The following is a 21,798-nucleotide window of genomic DNA, read 5'->3' as shown; positions in this document are numbered from 1 at the left end:
ACCTCATGCTGCCTTTCAGTATAGACAGGATCTCTTTGATGATTAGTCAATAATGCGCATTACCTCATGGAAACGAGCTTTGAACCCTGTTCTACTTCCCCTTTTAATGGTGCTGTTTCCCCTCATCTTTCAGCAGTGATCTTTAAAAAGAAGTGAGATGCTATTCAAAGCAACGGCGATGGCAGGCTGAGGCATTTCGAAACCGTTAAGTGGTTAATATTATTTATCCACCAGAAAAGTGCTGTTAAAGCCATGCAAAACTCCAAGCATGCTCACTGTAAACTCCTTTAACTATTATACAGCACGGCTTCCTTTCAGTTTTCACAAAATCCAGTTTCCCGTCAGAGAGGCTTGAGTATTCCTTGCTGTGGAGGCCTCAAGAGAGAAGAGGGGAGCTCACAACTGTGAGACAGTCGGTGACTGTGGGTGGCATTTCTCTGCTGAGTCAGGTTCCCAGGCTTTACTAACAGTGCAGATTCTCTGACAAGATGCAAAAGCCCAAGTCTGTCTGTGCTTCTTGAAGCTCTTCTGTAATTTTCCCCTTTCCCTAGCAACTTGGGGAAATTTTGACTTAAGATTGTGTATTTTTTTTTGTCCTCTCTTCCTCTTAACTGTTAAAAGAAAATGGAGAAGTTTTCCACCGAATTCCTTTACTTTTCCTATCACCCGGCCTAGAAGGTAAAGCAGTATTATCTGCATTTGTGTGAAAATGAGGAAAAGGAACAGCTTATGTCACTGTGACTAGGAAATGAACTGTTAGGATGCATGCAAGATTTCTCCAAGACATACAGCAAAGCACAGAGATCAATAACAGTTTGTTCATAAAAGTATACAATTTTCTCTTCTCTCCACCAATTCTCTCAAACCTAGATAAGGGGCAAATTTAAAATCACCTGCCCAGGCCAACTAAAGCAGAGAACTAAGCAGTTAGATTAATCAGTTCAGTACACTTTCTCCCAAAATAAATCATTAAACCTGTTTTTCTTGGCAACTGAGACTTGGGGTTCTTCCTAGGAGTGTCATAATTATTACAGTAGACCTGAGCTTGGATGTACCCAGAGGTTCAGCCTGTGTCATAAAACAGAATCCCTCCAGTCTTAGGAGCTGAGAGAAGTGCAACCATCTTTCTTTTTCTTCCTTTCCCACTTCATTTTAATGAGAACTATGTTACAGAGATGCAAGAGAAGAGGCTGTCATATATCCACTGGTCATGGTAGTATCGACAGGAAATATTCTACATATGAGTAATTGTCAGAAAATAAATTTCATTATAGTTATTTCCCTCTGTGGAAAAAATTATCAGACAAATTGGTCAAAAGGTATATATACAGAAAATTCACATTTTTTTGTGTGTTTGGTGGAAGGATTCAACCTAGGTCCTTAGAGGTACACTCTACCTTTGAGCTCCATTCCCAGACACTAGGTAATCTTTATTATCAGACAAGCTGGCATAAACAGCAGAGTTCTAAAATATAATAATAATAACCACTCAATTCTAGTGCAGCTCACATGTAGTTCATAAGCTTGATTATGTGCTAACCAATGCAAAATTTGAGGGATTTCCTCAACCAAACTGTGCCTCTTTATTGGCATCCATGGCATAGCAATCATAATAGATGTATGGTTGTATAGATTTAAAAAAAAATCCATTCAAGGTTTAGTCTTGACACAGATACATGCTCCATAAATGGTATGTTTTATTGACAATATTTAGATAAAGTATTAAGAAAATTAATATTTTGATAGTGAAGGAAGACTGGTTTAATGTCCTCTTTATGCCATAGAAGCAGATATAGTTTTATAATTACCTGGTAAAGTAAGTGGAAGAAATGATTATGCAAATGAAAATGTCTAGATTCACCAATAAACTTACAAAAATCACTAAAATTTCATAAGTTATGAAACTTGTAATGTGCATCTTAAAAGTCAGATTGCAGAGTATTTCCATGGACGATGCCTAAGATTCCCGAAGCTATCGTGTCTAAAACAGACAATCAAAGCCTGCAGGGACAGAAACCTGATTCTCAGAGACTTGTCAGAGAAGGCCTTCTAGGGCCAGAGAACAGAGTGCTCCATGGGGCTCTGTGGGGCTCTGTGGAGCTCCGTGGGGCTCACAGCCCCCCTTTCTTGCTCTGAGTTAGACAACAGATGTGATTGGAGGTCAGGACGAGCGGTACTGGATGGCTTGTGACAGAGCTGTGGTAGGATCGGACAGCGCAAAGCCAACCCCACATAAGCCAGCTGACAGACTAAGCAGCACTTAGTGGGCTCGCTTGTGTTGCATTCTCTGTTTCTCAAAACTTCTCCCTCGGCACCATCATCCATTCTTTTCTCTTCTCCACCCCAGTATCTGTCTATTGTGTATCAACCGTCATCTTCTCTGTAATCTCCATTGTTGCTATTTCACTTCTTCAGTGTTGTCTCTCTGCACCTTTCTCCTATAAATTCCCCAGCATTCTTTTTAAATTTTGTAGCATTGTTTTAAGATGAAGGTAACTGAATGGAAACTTAGTTTTACTGTCTATGTGAAAGTATGAATTATGGAAGTACAACTTTGTGAACTGTGACTTGTCTAAAATTTTGAAACCTTTGGAGAGATATATATCTATATCTATATATAGATATAGATATATATAGAGAGAATAATCTTTAGCTAAAGTAAGTAAATTGAAATAATTTTATTTCAATTATTAACTAATTAATTTGAAAATAAAAAGTTATAAAAATTTAAAATTTAAACTTGTTCACTAATAGCAGTCATTAGTCTATTTAGGTCTTGTTCAGGATATATTAGTAATACCACCAGGCTTTGTAAAACACCTTTTAATAAAATGTGTTTCTATTTGTAAGAATTTCATCTAAAAGAGAAGATTCCAGTTTCTACAAGAAATGCATTAGATGTTTTCAGACTCTTTTGTTCTATAATTTCATCATATTTATTCTAATCCTTATACTCAGTTTATAATTGTCTGTGCTAATAAAACCTGGCTCTCTACATTAATACTGTTAAAATAACAGGAACTAGAGAATGAATCTTAGAGACAGGAGCCACCAAATAACAAATGAGCCAGCCAACCTCAGGGCGAGTCCCTGTGGGAAGCTGCGCTGAGGGTCCTAACTCAGAAATGCTGCTGGCGCTTTTGATGCTGGCCCTAGAAGCACTGCACAGCTATTTAACTCATACCAGATGGAAGTCATTGTGTTGTTATGAAGGCAAGTAGTGACCTTTATTAATGAACTCTTAAAATCTGCATTAATTCATAAAAATCTAAGGGACCAAGTCTTTCCCAGATACTAGGAATACTCAGTGAAAAGGTGCAGCTGTGCCCTCGGGAAGCTGGGTTTGGAATGTAAACTGAGGCAGGAGTTTGCTGGCAGTCCGGATGGAAAAGCCGCGGTAGGGTCACAGGGAGAAGGTGGAGGCAACAAGGGCGACAGCGCTGACGCTCTTAGGAAGCACAGCTCATGCTCTAAGAGGGAGGCTGAGACTTGAGCCTCTGTCTGGGGGATTTGGAGCATATTCATTTTTAAGCACCTTTTATTTACTCGATATCCCTTGATCACTAAATAATAGAGCCCTGTAATGCCTCCTTCTACAAAAGACCTACTCGAGACCACTGAACATAAAATCCAGCACTTATTCTTGATCCACATAATAGATTTGTGGTAATGAGATAAAGCCGTAGGGTGCAGGCTTGACTCTGAGTTTCCTGAGTTCAGATCCTGTGGTTTACAATATGCTTCGAGAGACACTAGGTAGAAGCCAGTCTAACTTATGCAGAAAAGAAAGAAGGGGCGTTCTATCTCTCCTGCTTGCTTTTCAGAGGCCTGGGGTGGAAATCCCTGTTGCCTAATGTGGGAGTGAATAAATGAAGTTCTGTTCATTCACCTGCTGACAACAACCCTAGAAACCTAGGTCACTATTTCCAGGTCAATACTCTGAGCCTAAATCTGTGAATGGCCTTTTCCTCAGATCTGAGTTCTAACTAGCCTCTCAAGGTTTTTTTTGGTTGTTGTTTTGTTTTTTGTTTTTGTTTTTGTTTTTGATCATGGAAAAACATTGCTGTTGTTTCCTGCTCATAGACAAGTCTGCTGGAGTCCAACATGCTCTATCTGTCTACCTAATTAACGGCCGGGCTAACCAACCAGCAGTGGCTGTTACAAAAAGTTAGAGAGTGCATTCAGCAATACGACAAGCAAGCTAATGCTATATTAACAGAGTCCTAGGAGATGTCTTATGTTGAAAATAATGATGATAGTGATGATGGTGGTGGTAATGGTGGTGATAAGGCTGCAGATTGAGTCTGCTGACTTTTGACACATAGCATGTCCTCCTCTGAAAGGAAAGTTCTTTGTTGTATTGAGGAACAACGCTGGGCTTCTAGCCACCAGCTTCTTCTTAGCCTGTCTGAGACTCCTCGCTGTTGTCAGGCTGTCATTAGCAGTTTTTGTCTATAGAATGCCTGTCCAGAAGAGTTAGCCGATCTCTTGCAACATCCTACTGTCAGATGCTCAGCTAATTGCCAAGAACAGACAGCCCTCTAGAGACTTCCTGTCTGCATTAATCTTACAATCTAAAAACAACACAAAAAATAAGTAAGAGCAATAATGGAGATAGCATACAGATATGAAATAAATGTTAATTATACAACTTTAGAGAAACATAAAAAAATATTAACTATTTTTCCAGGGTATTTCTAAAGCTAATCAAGCTCTATTCCTTGCCCTCCATTAACTCCAGGCTACTCTGTTCTTCCTTTTCCCTTTCTAAATTTTAAATTTGGCATGAGAATAGATAGGAGATCCTGGAGTTATGAGGTGGCCATTGCTAGAGATAAAAAAAATAAATAGCCTGCATTCAAATCTAATAAGTTTCTCTGTGTTTTCAGGTCCCATTGTAATTCACTTTAAATAAGTACCATTGTTACTGAAGCCTTAGATCCCATTATTCTTTCATTAACAACACTATTTGCTGAATGGTATCCATATATTGGACAAGATACTGTGACTTGTTCTCACACATGTTGACTTCCTTCCTTGGGTGTACATAGAAACAAGCTCACAGGCTATCCTGACACCATCCTTGTGATACTACATATTCCTCAGACTACATGCTCCTTTCTAACATGTCAGGAAAAAGGGTGGTGAGCACCTTTGCCATCAAATCACTGCAGAAAAACCAAACAGAAAACAAAATTTAGTAGAGACTGGATTGTGACCAGTGGATGGCAATGGGCTGGTTTATGAAGTGGAGGTGATCAAGTGGTAGGAGGAAGAGGGTGAAGACACCGTAAGTGAAGTCTGTCTTCAGAATCTAGAGCTGGCCTTAGACTCCTCCGTGTCTGCCAGTGAAGAACTCAAGAAATGGGAAAGAACTTGGGAAATAAGTCATTTCTGGTTCAGTTAGTGGCTCATGTTGGGCCTGTAACTGGAGACATGAAAACTATATTTTGGATGAAGGGCAAAGAGGAATTTCCCATTGGTAGGGAAAATGTGCCAAGGTCAAGCCCATTAGGGCTCTTAATTCTCTTTAGTCTTCAGAGGGCCCAGTGGAAGAGCATTTTTTGCAAGGATATAATGGAGCTTCTAAATTTTGGGAGTCTCTGATTGCCTTAGAAATAAAGTTTTATATGTCTCCTTCTGATGTAGTAACAAGTGAATCCAATCCATTGCTAGCCTCAAATCTTTGTTGTTGTTGCTTCATAAAAAAAAATTAAAAAAACCCGTGTATCCTCTACCTTTTGAAAAGCCAGGGTAGAGTAGAGATCCAACCAACCGAGAGTTTCCTATATACATCATGGACAGCACTTTGTTTCCGAGGAAACCTAAAATAAGGACACAAAGATATCTGTTGCAATACCTTGGTTCTTCAAAAATATTTTTGTTCTCCTTGTTGTGATTCCAGGTAGCAGTAGCCCCCAAAATCTCAGGAGCAAGAAAGATACAAGCACTAAGGGTAGCACTTCTGAGAAGGCTATGGTCTCCAAAGCAGAGCGGGAAAGCAAGGACATCCCAGACAGGGATGAATAGCACAGGTCAAGACTGTCTGACAACTTGCTGCAGACTTGGGAAATTACAGGAAGACTTCCCCTTGGTCAAAGCACGGTACTCTGGAAGAGAAGGGGAAACAGGCCAGAAAAGCAGGTGGAGAGTCTGCTCTACAAGCTTGTGTGTGACATGACTGTTGGCAGCCAACATGGTTGGTAAAGAGAACAATGATGCAATTAGATTTTCATTTTAATTCGACCCTGCCAGATGCATAAAGGAGGCTGGTGTCGAAAGTGGGCTCAGAAACCCCACAGACTGAGAACAGGAGGCAGAAGAGCAAGGTGGAGGACAGCTGGAAGGAGGGGATGAAAATGAGGATGATTGCTGGGCTTCTGGCTACAATAAGTTACGATATTTTCTGACAGAGGGCTAGAATAGGGGGTAAACTGGAACCAAGGAACAAAGTGAAAATAGAAATAAACAGAGATCCTTCTGACCCCTGTAGAAATTGGGGCACATCGTGACGGTGACAGCTTTGCAGTGCCATGGAAGAGAGTGTGGGAGACAGGCCACTCTCCTTTCAAACGATGTCATGCGTTGACCATGCTTATGAATGAAAGAGTAGACAAGAAACTACACGGAAACAAAAGTCACAGTTCGTCCTTAGCGTGATTACTGAAGCGAGCATATGCAGCGACTTTTGTTAATAGGTTTATAAGAGACGATGCACTGAGGAATTATTTTTAAAGCTCCAGTGCCTCTGGATTCAGACTTTCCCCTGTAACAGATTTGCAGCGGAAGTTCCACAGTCGAGAAGATTCAGATATGGAGTCACATTCACGTTTCATGCGCTCACAAAACCTGCTTCCTGATCTTTGTTAATTTATTCCTTTCCTCTCTTTCTCGGTGTTGTTGAATTCATGCTGGCTTTCTTTTTTTTTCCTTCCCTTTTCGAGAAATCATCAACATCAGCTATTTTTCAGATTCATCTTGAATTTGACTGACTTTATGAACATATCAGGCCCACATCATACTTGCTGTTAAATATTCAGCTTTAGGTTGATCCTCGAGTCAGGATGTCAGGGAGTGTTTCATGGCTGAAGTGTGTCAAGACTTCCCAGCTCAGTGCTATTCTACCCCAAGCCAGTGATGCCTGGACACCGGAAGACCCATGAGGACTCTAAGCTGCAAGTCTGGATTGTTTTATTGGCTCTGGAATCACTCACATTTGCAAATTCTCCCCCAGGTTGAGGTGCTTCTCCTGAGCCTAGAAGAGTGGGGTGGTGCAGAAAAGCTCCCAACACTTCTGGGGAAGCAAAGGCGAGCTGTGCCAGGACTACAGAAGCATGCTAACTGAGCATGTCTGCATTCACGCATTCACAGACCTTCTCCCATGCTCTTTCCTATGATGTGTTTGTTTAGCTTTGTTTACGATTTGCATTCTGCTTAAAATGCCTCTCCCTCTTCTACAATGAATTTCCTTTTCCCTTTCCTTCTGCCTTAAGAGAAACTAGCTCCTCACAGCTTCTCCCACAGTCTTCCAAGCATCGTCACCTCTCCTGAGGTTTAAATGTCAATCAAACCACTAATTTTTAAGCAATGGGATAAAGGATGAAATGCCTGAGTTGCAAGAAAGTATAAATTATGAATTACGAACAATTTTGTATTGTTTTTTGCCTTAAAAACTATACACTTCAAAAATAGTAAATTTGTAATGATTACTTTAAAATAATGAGATGCTAAGTGTTAAAAATAATATGAAACAGTAAATAAAAGAGTAAAAATAGGGAAATTCCGATAAAGAAACCATTGCACTGAGGCTGATTTTCTTCCTCCTGTCACTTGGATGTTCTTTTCTGCTCTGGGTTTTTTTTTTTTTCCATTTAAGTCTGTTTCTTTATGCTCCAAACGTCTAATAAGCTCTTGCCACGTCCCAGGTTCCATGCTATGTCCTGGCAATCCAGCATGACAAGTAAACAGCCCTGTGCTATAAGAGGCTCCCAAGAGTAGCAAGAAACATGTAGTAATTTGAACCATATAGTCAGAAAACCGATTCACATCTGGAGGACCAGAGGCAACACCCAAGACAGAGTAGCAGTTGGCAAGTGTACATTAAGTGGTCTGGATCCCACTGCTGTCTCCGCCTCAGAGCCAGCAGCTTCAGTCCAGTTGGGAAAGCTCAGCAAACGTTACCACGGAAGAGGAAATGTGTGTCCCTTTCATCTCCACAGCATTTGCTGAGTTGAGCACCTAAAGGATGTCAGACTGCTGCATGCAGAATTCCAAAGAAAATACAGGGAAAGCTTTTGTTAAGGGCCTCGTAATGCACCCAAGGGGGCAGACACACAAATGACGAATAATGGGTGACTGAGGCTATAACAGAAAATGTGTGAAGTTGGTGTTATGCGAGCAGCTCAAAGCTGACATGGTAGCATGGCAGCTCACATCAGAGGAGAACTAGTGACTGCTTGACCTATTCCTAGGGCCCAGCTGGAGGAGCGGCTCTGCCATGCTGGTGCACTATGATTCTTTACCTTCTGGGAGGCAGGAGGTGAGCCACAAGACCCTGGGCTCATGCCCACTGCAGTCCAAGTGACTTCAGGAGTTGTTATATCTAAATGCTTGCATGAAATGTCATATCTAAGTGCTTTCTGTGACCATTAGAAAGCATGGGATGATATTTGATAAATTAAAAACTATTCAAATCCTTAAATAATATCTTCTACATTAGTACAAACAATTTACTGGAAAAATCCTTCAACTACACTATTTTTTAAGCTTTACTGTATTTAATTGTATGTATTAGGAGACAGGAGAGACAAGCATTTGAGTGTATGTTTTAGCAGAGGCCAGTGGCTCAGATGCTGGGGATCTAGAGTTACAGAAGGTTGTAAGTCACCCAACTCTGGTGCTGAGAACCAAACCCAGGTCCTATGGAAAAGCTGTACACACTCCTGCCTTCTGAGTCATCTCTCTAGTCCCTCTAATCAACCTTTTAAGGAAAGTTTGGTCCCTTAATATGTCTAAGTTCAGCTCCCAGAGAGCCAGCATCCTCTTCTGATTCCATGGGCACTGCATCCCCATACTCAGACCCACACACAGAAATATAGCTGTCAACATAATCAAAAATAAAATCCACAATGGTCTCCTTTTGTTATAAAAATAAGCTGTTTTTCTTGTTTTTCTTTATTTTTGAGATTGTAATGCATCATTTTTCTCTTTCCTTTCCTCCTTCTAAGCCCCTCCTTATTCTTCCAAAGTCATCACTGCTTATCTATGTATATAAATGTACTGTGCTTTTCTAAATATAAGTTGTTTGGTCTGTGTACTGTTGCTTGTATGTGTTTTCAGAGATGACCATTTGGTATTGGATGACCCCTTGGTGAGCTCTTCCCTGTGGAAGGCTCTTCCTCCCTCTCCCGGTCTTCAGCTGCCTGTGTTTCTTAGTGTAGCGTTGAGGCCCCATGGACATTTGCCCATCCACTCTGACAGGTCTCTTGTTTGTGCCTTTATCAGCTCATGTGGGTGAGACTTTATAGGTATAACTTCCGACATTTCTAGAAGTCACAATTGCCTAGAAAATTCCTTGATCCTCTGGCTCTTATCATCTTTAGGTCCCATTTTCTCAAATGTTTCCTGAGACTTAGGTGAAGGGGTTGTTTTGTAAATTATCCAGTGGTACTGAACTCCACAACTCTGCATTTTTATTAAGAGAGATATCTTTAATGAGGGGCGGTAGCTGCACTTACCTGTAGGTATAAGGTAAGATTTACAACGGAGTAAGGAATTATGCTATCTAGCAAAGTGTTGTTAGTAGATTCTTTACCAAGGTCACTAGCCCCTGGAATTTAGGTTTCTATGACCAGGTATGACTTCCCTGCTATTAAGCGGACCTTAAGAGACAGTTTTGGCTGCCACAAACATGTAAGTGCCACTTACTGCACCTTTATTCACGTCTTACCATGATGGTCTCTGTCATGCTTCGTGGACGTTGCAGCTGTAGAGGACTAGAGTGCTTCCTCCCTTGGCAGCTTGCTCAGGATTTTCTGAAACCACAGAAGTTAAATCCTAGAAAACAGGCTTTCAGGTTAGGTCTGCCTTGAATTACCCGAGTGCTTTGTTCTAAGTGTGTGCTGTCTTTAGTAATAGCGGCTTGCTTTCAGTCTATGGGAGGCAACCAAGGGCTACTTCAGTAGTCTATAATGAACAACCTTGACCAACCATATGAAAGGAAGTTTTTCACATACGGTAATGGGGTTTTTGTTAGCCTATGACTCTTATGAGAAGCATTGTCAGCCCAAAGGGCATAACTTCCTTTGAGATGTGTGTGTGTGTGTGTGTGTGTGTGTGTGTGTGTGTGTGTGTGTAAAAATAATCAAAGAAATAAGCTATCAATTCGAGAAGGGTACATGGGAAGGGTGGGAAAAAGAGCACAAGAGGAAGGAAAAAAGGGGAAAGTGTACCTCTGTTTTAATTAAAAATTCACTTAAAAAGTAAAATAACAGAAAAAATAAAATCTTAAAACAAAACAAACAAAAAACACTGTAATTTGTAGTCCCTTGCACATGCGCACACACACATCTTTCATCAGTAGAAGATACATTTAGAATTAATATTAATCTAGAGATAAACAGTGTGATAGTTTTATATTTTCAACTTTTTCAGATTTTCATCACAAATAATTTGTTATGATTTATTTTTTCATGTATATTGTTCACTCATCTGATTAAGACTGAAGTGCTGATTATACTAAATTCACAGTATATTGACGTGTCTTTTATTCTTGGAGTAAGAACAAAAGAGAATTGTGGAATACATAAATGTGACACAGACGATGCTTACAGTTTTGATTATTAAAACTTGTAGAGAAATTTCTTGGCACTTAGTCATCCCCTGCCCAAGAGCTCTATTAGAAATCATAACATAATTATATGTTGCATATTAGTGTGTCCCCATTTGGACATTGTTACTTTGACTTTATAGACCTAACTCCAGGTTTCAAGGAGCATCTTAGGGTGGCCCCTCCCAGATGGCAACATGTCCTGAGCCTGGAGTCCCTTTACCCAGCCTTCGTTTCATTTACAACTACATGACTTCCTGTGCGTAAGCCTGCTGAGCTTGTCCTTGCCAGGCCCAGAAGCCTTAAAATCAGAAGAAAGAATGCTGCCTTTCCTAAGTCAATGGGTTTTCTTCCTTGGTTTTTGTGTGAACGCAATATCCATGCAACTGTCACTAATATTGCCTGCATGTGTTCTTGACACATGAACACCCTAAAGTCGGGGAAGCACCCATTATGGAAGTAAGCATGATTACTTGGATTTTAACAAAGGTTAATGAGAGTAATTTGGGGGTTTTCACAAAAGGGTGTTAAATTTCAGCTGTATAGTTAGGAGCAGATAAAAATTAGAAGACAATGCAAACATACGTTATTCAGAACTGAAACTGCAGACAGAGAGGAAGTTAGCTGGTTTGAGCTCTTACTATGAGATAGTAGTTATTTGAAAGAAATGTTGAATCCTACTTAAATAGCCTTAAGATGAGATCTATAGCTTCATACAATTGAAAAGGGCCAATAATTTAGGTACCTCTTTTGTACTAAAAAGAAATGTTTTTTTTAAAGAAAACTAAGAATTTAAAACAATTCATAGCTAAAAAGGAAAAGTCAGTTTAAATCATTGCATAGGGAAGAGATTGTCGCGTTGATAACATAATGCATAAGACAAGAAATAAGGCTCCATGTGGCTTTCTTTTTCATTTATATTCCTTTCAGTAATGAAATAGAATCTGTTACCCTACATCTATTTCATTAGAATTTTTGAAGCACCTGTCAGCTATCATCGGTTTATACATATTTCAGGTTTTCCTGGTGAACACATGCAATGATGCAGGTCCATATGTCCACATATCTGGGCGTAGAGATACCACATAATTGTTGGATTACCTGCCTGGACTTCTCCCATGTATTGTTTGGGGATGTCACCTTCTGTCAGTCTAATTACTTCTCTAGAAGCGGCTGCTCTCTGCTCACTGTGTGACAATCACGACTTTGTGAATACACCCCAGAAGCCTCTGCAGTCAATTCATCTAGCCCAAAAGTGTCACTCTTTTGTGGCAAGCTGGCTACGGTATACAGGCTCCCTGAAGACTTGCAGAGTCTCTCAGGGGGAGGGGGCAGAGTCTCTTTAGATGTAGTAAGGAGTTGGAGTTGGTGGTTTGAGTAGATACCTTGCCTTCTCTTGGCACACAGGGAAAGATTTCTTCACAATATTATTTGAAGAATACCGTACATAATACAAGTCCCATCTATGGCTTATATCTCTGTTAAAGAATGGCTGTCGGAATGCCTACATTACCTGACCAGAGACACTTATAAAAAGATCAGAGACACTCTCGAGGCCAACGGCAGAGAGTTTGATTTTGCTGGAAAAGTCCTATAGGAATACGCTTTGAATCCATTTAGTAAGCCCCTTCGTTCATATTGACTATTCATTACTGTGAATAGACAGACTTGGCTGGGGCTAACAGTAGCTCCTTTGTCATCATTAAACAGCTGTAGATTTTAATATAATAAAGATAAAACCGTTCCTCTAGTTCTGCATTCACACTATGGTATTCAAGTTTGTGCCACCACTTCCATTTTCCAGGCTTTATAATTCCACCATAATCATTTGTTCTTGGCAGAAATACGTTATGCAAGCACTCAGCTGAGGATAATATTTTTGAACAATTTTTCCAGTGTTCTGGTTATGTGATTATGGGCATTTAGAGCTCGATATTAATTTACTCTCAGATTTTGTGTTTCTAGGTCTCAAAAAGCTCTTTTTTTGAAAATCACACAATTTAGCTTAAATCATTACTTTCATACCAGTCATGTTTATTGCAAGATAATGTTATCAGACACAAGAAGAATTTATTGGGAGAAAATCAGCTGCTGGTTTCCCCCTGTTCATTGCATTTCCATGCTGCCAACTTTGTCTGCCTTACTAATTCACATCATGCTTCAGGTAGAAAGTGACTAGGGATTCTTTTGGTTCCTTAATCCATAAATCAAGTGTTTGGTTGACTATCAGACACTTCAGTTCTTGACTAAAAGTTGATAGCATAGCTTAGTTGGTAGAGGTCTTGCCTCCCAAGGAAAGAGGTCTGGGTTTTATCCACAACGCAATATAGACCAAAAAAATGATAACACATGCCTGTAATCCTAGCACCTGGAAGGTAGAGGCAGAAGAATCAGAAGTCCAAGGTCATTTCAGTTATAAAGCAAGTTCAATGTCAGCCCGGACTATGTAAAACCTCTTCTGAAAAAATTGAATTTTTTCAGGTCTAGGAATTGTTGTCATCCTTAAATCTTTCCCCAAACATAATTCATTAAATTTTCAACCTAATATTTACGAGTGTTGAGTGAACTGCTAAAGTTGAACTTGAGTCAAACAGAGAAGGTCATGTTTCTCATTTCTTAAAAGCAGAAAACTTCAACAGGGAGAAGTCAGTCACTCCTCTTTGTTCCCAAGCAGTGACCAAAACTTTAGCTACTATGGTTGGCAGTTCTAGTTTGAGATCTGTCATAATGTTTCCTAAGTTCGTCATGAAGCACTTATGAGACAGAATGAGTTAATATTTGTAGAGGTATTTTGATAAAATATAAGCAATGTTTGAATTTTTATAAACCAAAGTATCTACCCACCCAAAGCTTTGGGAGAATATTTAGCACACATGTATGTGCCAGATGGATTGTAATGACAGTTGATAGGCCTCTTCTAACCCTTGCGTTCTGTTGTCAGAAATCTGCATATCAAAACAACGATATTTTTTAGAATAAGATTTATTTTGTAAAACACACATTGAAAAAATCTACTGTCTATTAAGACTCTAAATTAACATCACAAGAGGCTTTAAGCTAAAGGTTTTTATAAGAATATCTTAACATGCCTAATACAATATAAATAATTAGCTTTTAATATTAGCAAGATATTTTCTTGATCTTACCTACTTTTCTCCATAATGTGAATTATTTTTTAAAACTGTATATGTGAGGTGTTGTATATGTTCTATGTGTTTTGTGCGTCTAATGTTAAATGATTGTAAGTGTGGGTATGTGAAGGTGTACATGTCGGTGTGGATGCATGTGTGTACATGAGCACGTAAAAGCCACAGGTCTGATCTCCTTTCTGGACAACACCCCACCTTTAATAATGGAGGCATGGCCTCTCACTGAAGCCAAAGCTTACTTATTCAAGATAGATTAGCTGGCCAATTTGCTCCAGGGATCTGCCTTCTCCACCCTCTGTCCCAGGGTGAGGAGTTGTGGGTACACACCATCAAGCCCAGCTCTTTTACATTAGTTTGGCTTAGAATAACTTTGTCCTCCTGCTTATGTGGCAATGAGATATTTCTCCAATCCTGTAAGTGAATTATGAACAACAACAACAACAACAACAAACACACACACACACACACACACACACACACACACACAGAATGTAATGCAGGACACTCTGTTTCCTTAAGAGCTCAAGAATCCGTAGAGGTCAAAGCAAAAACACACGATAATTTATACCACAAGTAGAGTGTTTGTTTGGTTAATATAATACTAACAAAAGAGTTTGAAATGTAAGAAGTTAGTAAATGAGTTATCATCCCTGTGTTTTATGATATTCTCTCTAGTGTTATTGTGGGAATTCTTGATGAGTTCTTGTTCTAGACCAAAATCTATGGTTATAAACTCATGAGAGGGGGGCAGGTGGCCCCATCAATTAAAAATTCCCCAAGATTAAAATGTATATTTTAACATTTTATGTCAAAATATTCATTTTAATATTCAAACAGCTTACCACATTATAAACTGTAACCATATGTTTGTTATATTATATCACTATAACATTAATAAATATTTACAGACCTGCATTATATCCTAGATGTATGAGACATGATAGCTCTCAGTTCCATTTTAAGTACAAGCCTTCAATGCCTCAAGAATTAATTTTAAGTAACATTGTTGAACACTGATAAAAATCAATGCACTTGAATTTTTAAGGTGGACATTCCCTTGGAAAATGCCATCATTTATTTTCCCCAAATGCATCAATTAGAGAAGGATTGTTATCTTGGTTTTCAGACCTTTGAGTGGGTGCTTCAGTTTTTGTTTTTTTTTTTTTATATCTGAGTTCTGTATTAAACACGGATCAGCGCTGCAGAACTTCCCATTAGTGAGAGACAGATAACTGTGCATCTCTTTGTAACCAACCCTTGTATTACCAAGAAAAATAAGAAATAGCATGTGTAATACTCTTAATTATTAACATGTCAGGGTATATGATTAATCAAAAGTTTTGTGATCTTCAAAACCACAATAATATTTCTGTCTACTGGATTGTACATAGTTTCATGGAAAACCATGTTTTTTAAAAAGAATAAAATTCAGAACTCCTGACTCATACTTTTCCAAATGGTTCTGCTGTTTTATTAGTATTTATTCCTTAGTGACAGCTGAAACTAGAGCAGACGACATCAGGAGACAGGAGGCTGGCACTAAGCCACTAGCTTCACTCTCACGTGTCAGAAGACTCTCAGGCTGATCCCTAGTCAGCTGAAACCAGACGTCTTTGCTGTTTGATAACTAGATTTGGTTGGCTATATAATCCTGTCTTCCTTACTCAGCCCAGGATAATGAAGTCCTAAGTTGCTCAGCCATCCCAATGTTGCTTCTAGCTCCCATTTGGGAAGATAATTTCTCACTATTAGAAATTTCAATACAGAATCTCACACTTACAGAGAACTCTAACAAGTAAAAATAATTCTTCCAAATGAGCTTCTTCCTTGTAAGTGCTTCATGATTAGCTGGCTTCCCTTATGCCCTTTTGCTGTGGAGTGCCAGGGGTGGAAAGGAAAAATAATGTCAACCACAATGCTAAATCCAGAAACAATGTTTGCAACCTTTCTGCTTTTTTTCATCTCAAAATCTGAATTCACTGTGCAACATCCTGACTGCTTATATTTCTGTGGGAAAAGATTATTGTAGTGCATTGCACTTCACATATTGTATTGGGTTGTAATTGTTTTTCATTATATATGTCTGTCTTAACTCCGTATCAAGAGATTTCACCTTCTATGTTCATTGACTGAATTTAGCCACAAACACGATTGTTTCTTGTTCCTTTTTCAAACTATTAATGAACACCCTGTTGAAATGATTCAATTTCTCCTTGTGATTTCTTTACATAAATATTGTATAACATATATAATAATCTTAAATGCTAGACAGATTGACTTTATATAATATCCCTAAATGTCTCTTACAGCCTTTGTCGAGGTTTGAACTTTCCACATTATGTATTTCAGACTTTGAGAAAGAAGGGCCTTAATGGCTGTGACAGCCCAGATCCCGATGCGGACGATTCAGTAGGTCACAGCCCTGAGTCAGAGGACAAGTACAGGAAAATTAACGAAGATATTGATCTAATGATCAGCAGGCAAAGATTGTGTGTAAGTACTCAAAGCACCCTTCATTTTTGTTTACTCTTGATATTTCTCTGAACCTGGCAGGCATTGAACAAGAAGGAAAACAAAGGCTGTGAAAGCCCCGATCCTGATTCCTCTTATGCCCTCACCCCACGCACTGAAGAAAAATACAAAAAAATTAATGAAGAATTTGATAATATGATCAAGAGTCATAAAATTCCTGTAAGTACCAAAGGTAGATGGCTGATCTGCTGGTAACCGCTACAGTAACATACCTTAACCCTCTCAGTGATGGCTTGCTCTAAGAAGCATTGCAAAGTCAGACAGATAAAATGGCCATCTCATCCCACAGGCAATGCGTTTAGAAGCAACCCCTATGGGATACTGAAATTACATTATCTCAAAGAGTTGCCATGGAGAAGTTCACTCCGAGGTAGAAGAGTTCACAAGAGAAAGAGAGAAATCTATGTGACATGCCCTGAATTTACACAGCCTTTGCAACATGCAAGAAGTTCGCACACAGATCACAGTACAGGAAAACAACACAAGAATTGCCTTCCACGCAAGTTTTGTATGCAGAGACCAGATACATGAGTGGAACTCTTCCCGTCATGTACAGAGAGTCCTGACCTTAGTAAAGGCTGGTTTCTGAGTGACACATCAGCCCCTCCCCATGCACATGAAATCCAACAACAGCACTGAAGGGCTAAAGCTAATGAGCTGCAGGAGGCAGAGTGCATGAAACCTAACGGTAAGACTTCAGCGTCTGTGTGATTTTAAAGCTTTTGTTAGAATGATATCTGCTTTGTCCACACCAGCGTTTTCCATGCTTTAACTTTTGGCTAAATTTTGTCTTAACCGATTCAGAAATTTTCTAACAATCAATGCCTTGCCAGAGAGTTAAGAAAAATAGCTGTGCATGTATAATTTTGTTTGTTCAGATGTATAGGGGAAAATGACTGTTGTTAGATTTGGTTATCAATCAAGCACTATTAATTCTGTAGCATAAAAGGAATATACTCAAGGCTCTCATGGTATGACTAATGTTAGTACCTGAATCCTAATTTGTATACAGGCTTCTCAGTACATAATTATTTTTTTTTTCAGAAAAGTGTATTTCTGGTAAGTTAGCAAAGCAGCTCAAACCTGAGTATTAAAAACCGATCTGCAGTGAAAATGGGCTTTGTTGAATAACATACAGATATTTGAGGTGAAAAGCTCTAAACATATCCAGACTATACTCACAAACTAACTGATGCATTGCCATAGTCAGCACAGACACAGCCTTTGCTGGTTTAAATGAACCCTTTAAAATTTATTTGCAAAATTGTACTTAGTAGAAACTCTGTCTTCATGACGCCTTACTTTTCCTTTTACTAAGTGAAATATTATCAGCAATACAGCTGTTTTTTAAGCTTTACGTTTGAGATCATAATGTAATTACATCATTTCCCCTGTCCCTTTCCTTCCTCAAAAGCCTCCCATATGCCCTCCTAGTCTTAAAGGTCTTGCTACGTTCCAGTACTCCACACATGTTCACAGTGTTTTACCCATCAAAAAAATCCATATATGCTTGATAAGTTTATGCAAAATTCTCAAATAATAAAATGTCCATCCAAATTTATTTACCCAGAAAGGTGAAATAAGCAGCTTCTTTGGATCAACATCCAGCTCTTCGAGCCTGAGTTTCTTTGGCTATATATAGAAAAGACTGGTTTAATGCTCTGTGCACAAAGGTTTAAATGTAGGACTATAGGCAGTGCCTTCAGTACTGAGGTCAAAAGAATCATCTGCATAGATCAGAAAAAGGCAAATACCTTCCAGACTGCTGATAATCTTCAACAAAGCTGAACCTAAATATGGAGAAAAAATGAACCCCCAAAGTTTTAGAGGGAGGGTATTCACGAATCAGTTTCCCTATATTTAAAGGGAAAGAAGATGCAATGCCTAGATTCCCCAAGATCTTTCACCCTGTCATGTGAAAAGCCCCAAAATCAAGATACATAACTTGTTAATAGGTACAAGAATGTGTTGCAGAAGGTAAAAAACACATGAGAGTCTATGGGCAGAGCACTAAAGAGAAGCCACAGGCCTCTAGCTGGACTATGGGGTCTTCATGTCTTACTGAGTGGCTCAGCTTCTGCGATGAAAAGCCCAGTTTTCACACATTGCTCTCAGTTGCTGGAAGTCCATACCTTTGAACATTTTCACAGCTGCTAAAACATCTGCAGCAAGGCAAGGACACTCTGCCCTTTGTGTGTAGAGTGTCTTGGACTCTTAAAAACATTACAAGACTGTTTCCCTATTTCAAAAAAACCAGTGGGTAGCATTTCCCTTTTAAAACAGAAAATTTAATACTGAAGTCACCTGTTGGAGTAATATAATTTATGCCCATATTCCTCAATTACACAAAATAATTCATGGGTGATTTGGAATCTTGTCGACCAGCATTTCCTCCCGCTGGGTTTGCTACAGCTCATGCTGGGAGTCATGACAAGCAAAACAGCTCCAGTAGAGGATCTGGGGATTAGCAAAATGGCTGAAAGAATGAGATATAGAAGCAAACTTGTTTTAGAGGGAATGAGAAAAGAGAAAATAAAAAGAAATGTCCATATTTTCTTCCAAATGATGTACTTTGATGAGAGAGACTTGATGTTGTACCTAGAATCAACAACAGAATTAATGTGAAAATCAGTTGAAATGATTTACATGCAAAGTAAAAATACTTAAAAAAAAAAAAAAGGAAAAGATTGAACACATAGGTCTGATGGGGACAGCATGGTAAAGTTCAAGGAAGAGGATGGAAAGCTAGCAGAGACGATGAAGTCATAGCAGGGTTGAAGTGAATAGAGAGAAGTTAGGTGGGGTGACCGGGTATCACCCGTACTTAATTGAATCCAGGGAAAGTGAGGGCAGATGTTCAGATAGTGATGGAAGTCTACACACTGAGGATATACAGGAAATGAACAGGTGTATGCTGTACCTACTAGGAAGTCATGAAAAAATTGGGATACGGGCAGTTGGTAGTCACTGGTCATTAAACTTGAATTACATTATTTTCTCTACTAGGAGATCTGAAGCTTGGCAATAAGAATTCAATTAGTAGCAAAGCAACAACAAAACAGAGGATTCAGTTCAGCTGTTCACATGAATAAAAGAAGGTCCATTAACTAGAAGAAATACCTTACCAAAGATTACTATGTGATTTTTATCAGTATTTTTTGGGTGGAGCTTTTGAGGATATTAAGAGTTCAGATGCCCTTTTTCCTGGGATATCACACATGAAGAGCCTTGTCTACTCTTCAGAGACAGTAACCTCAAGCTAAGCAGCCACCCTCTCTGCATCACTTAGGACAAGGACAACCTGCTTGCTGTCACTCTGAAGTCCTTCACATTCTTAAAGCAGCAGCTCAGCTCCCTCTTCTTCGAGTTTCTAGGTTAGAAAGACAAGCCTATCCACAGCACTTTGATCGCCCAAATTTCGCTTTCCAGAACTGAGTATTCTAAACTTTTAGAGGCTGCTAAAATGATATAATTACCTTTAGGGGACTTCTGTTTTTGAACCCACAAATTTTAATATAAATCTCTTAAAGGTTCCTAATTTTGAAAATCAAGAAGGAAAAGAATAAGGCAGATTTCTTCCAAACATTTGGGTTACATTACCCTCTACATTACTTCCCAAGTATTCAGAAATGCTCATTATCTTTATCTGTGCAATCATCTCGTCACACGGATAAGGAAATCAGGGCCAAGGAGTACTAAATGGCTCCCTGGTTAATTGGCAACTCATTATCCAAGTGGGCTGCAGCTGAGATGTCTTTGGAAAAGGCTAATCTTGATTTGCTAAGACATCATATCGGTGTGGTCATGTTAAGCTCATAATCTACTTTCAAATTACTGTTGATAGTTCCTGACATGGCCTGAAACAAACAACAGAGTGCACCAGTGATGTTGGTGTCTATTGTGAGTTCCAAGCTGTTTAGATATGCTCTGATACTGGGATGTGTCTGCTTCCGCTTAGCCAATCCTAAATGGTTGTATAGTGATCCTCTTCAAGTTGTTATGGTCCAGTGTGCTAGAAACTCAGTGATTCTTCAGGGTGATGCTTAGAAGGGAAAAGGAGTTTGGCAACTTTCACTGAACTGGTTGGTAGGATACCTCAGTTCATTGCCTACCTCCTGTATTGTGAATGTATCTATAATATCTTAGGGGAAGAGAGATAAACTTGGCCCTCTAGTGAGTCAAAATCAATATTCTATTCAATATGAGGGGAGACTGAGCTCTGTAGTGATGCTTAGGGACCTAGTGAAAGTAGAATATTTATAAGTAGGAACGATAAGCATATATTAAAAGATTTGAAATCAATAGCGGTTTTAAAAGTATGGACTTTTGAGTAATATGGAAGAAAGGAGTCTTTAAAATTCATTTTCCCAAGGCTTCAGTTGTATAAGTTTGTTAATCATGTGACCCACGAATGGTAGTTTACTAATACCCAATATGTGTAAATAATATGATCTCTGACTATAAAATTTTATTTGCTCCAAAATACTAATCTGTACTGCATAGTGATCTAGGATCAAAACCAGAATCAATCACTAGTTCAATGGCATTGGGCCACTTTCTCAATCTTACTGTTTTGAAAAAGAAAGACATTATGCACAATGAAGGAATAATGACAGGGTTAAATTGCATCAAGTATGGAAATTACACACCCTAGTGCCTATCAACAGAATATATGTAGGAACTGGAAATCTTATGCTTTTAATATTAATACAGTATATTCAAAAATCTCCTTGGCAGAGAAATATTCAAACATATAATAAGAAGAGTACATTTTGAATTGCTTAGAGTAGCAGACCTTGAGTACTTTGGTGAACTGGACCATTTCTAACCAACATCAAAATCTTTTTAAATTGTAAGAGACGAGAAAGACATCGAGAAAGATGGGTGTAAGGAGTAAACAAGGTGACAGATGAAATAGCATAGTTAAGGTGGACTTCCTAGAGATGGCAGGTCTTTGAGAAGAAATTTATATGTGGTACTGGAATTAATCGTGGTATTTGGTCAAGAATGAGAAATTTGGGAAAGGGTGGGCTGACAAGCATGAGATAGTGGAGGTTAGTAAATGCCCAAATTTGGAGGATATCTAGGCCTTTGGAGGAAGTAGAACTTTTACTTTAAGTAGAAAGGGCACACTGGTGGGGGTGAGCAGAGGGATGCTGGGGGTGAGCAAAGGGATACTGGGGGCAAGCAGAGGGATGCTGGGGGCGAGCAGAGGGATACTGGGGGCGAGCAGAGGGATGCTGGGAGCGAGCAGAGGGATGCTGGGGGCAAGCAGAGGGATGCTGGGGG

At 39.2% G+C, this 21,798-nt stretch overlaps 1 protein-coding gene across 7 annotated transcripts in view; it reads left to right on the top strand.

Annotated features, from left to right (window-relative positions):
• The window catches only part of Mef2c (myocyte enhancer factor 2C), a 148,145-nt gene that overhangs the window by 88,691 nt on the left and 37,656 nt on the right, over positions 1 to 21,798 (top strand). For all 7 annotated transcript variants that reach the window (XM_013349670.2, XM_013349668.2, XM_026783685.1 and 4 more), the window contains exon 4: positions 16,327 to 16,470. In XM_013349670.2, the coding sequence (XP_013205124.1) occupies positions 16,327 to 16,470 (144 nt within the window). The remainder of the gene's footprint in view (positions 1 to 16,326; positions 16,471 to 21,798) is intronic.

Source organism: Microtus ochrogaster, chromosome 19 (genome assembly GCF_000317375.1).
Source record: "Microtus ochrogaster isolate Prairie Vole_2 chromosome 19, MicOch1.0, whole genome shotgun sequence".
NCBI classification, from domain to species: domain Eukaryota; kingdom Metazoa; phylum Chordata; class Mammalia; order Rodentia; family Cricetidae; genus Microtus; species Microtus ochrogaster.
Note: the sequence above shows the minus strand (reverse complement) of the source record. Positions and strands in the feature narration are given on the sequence as shown.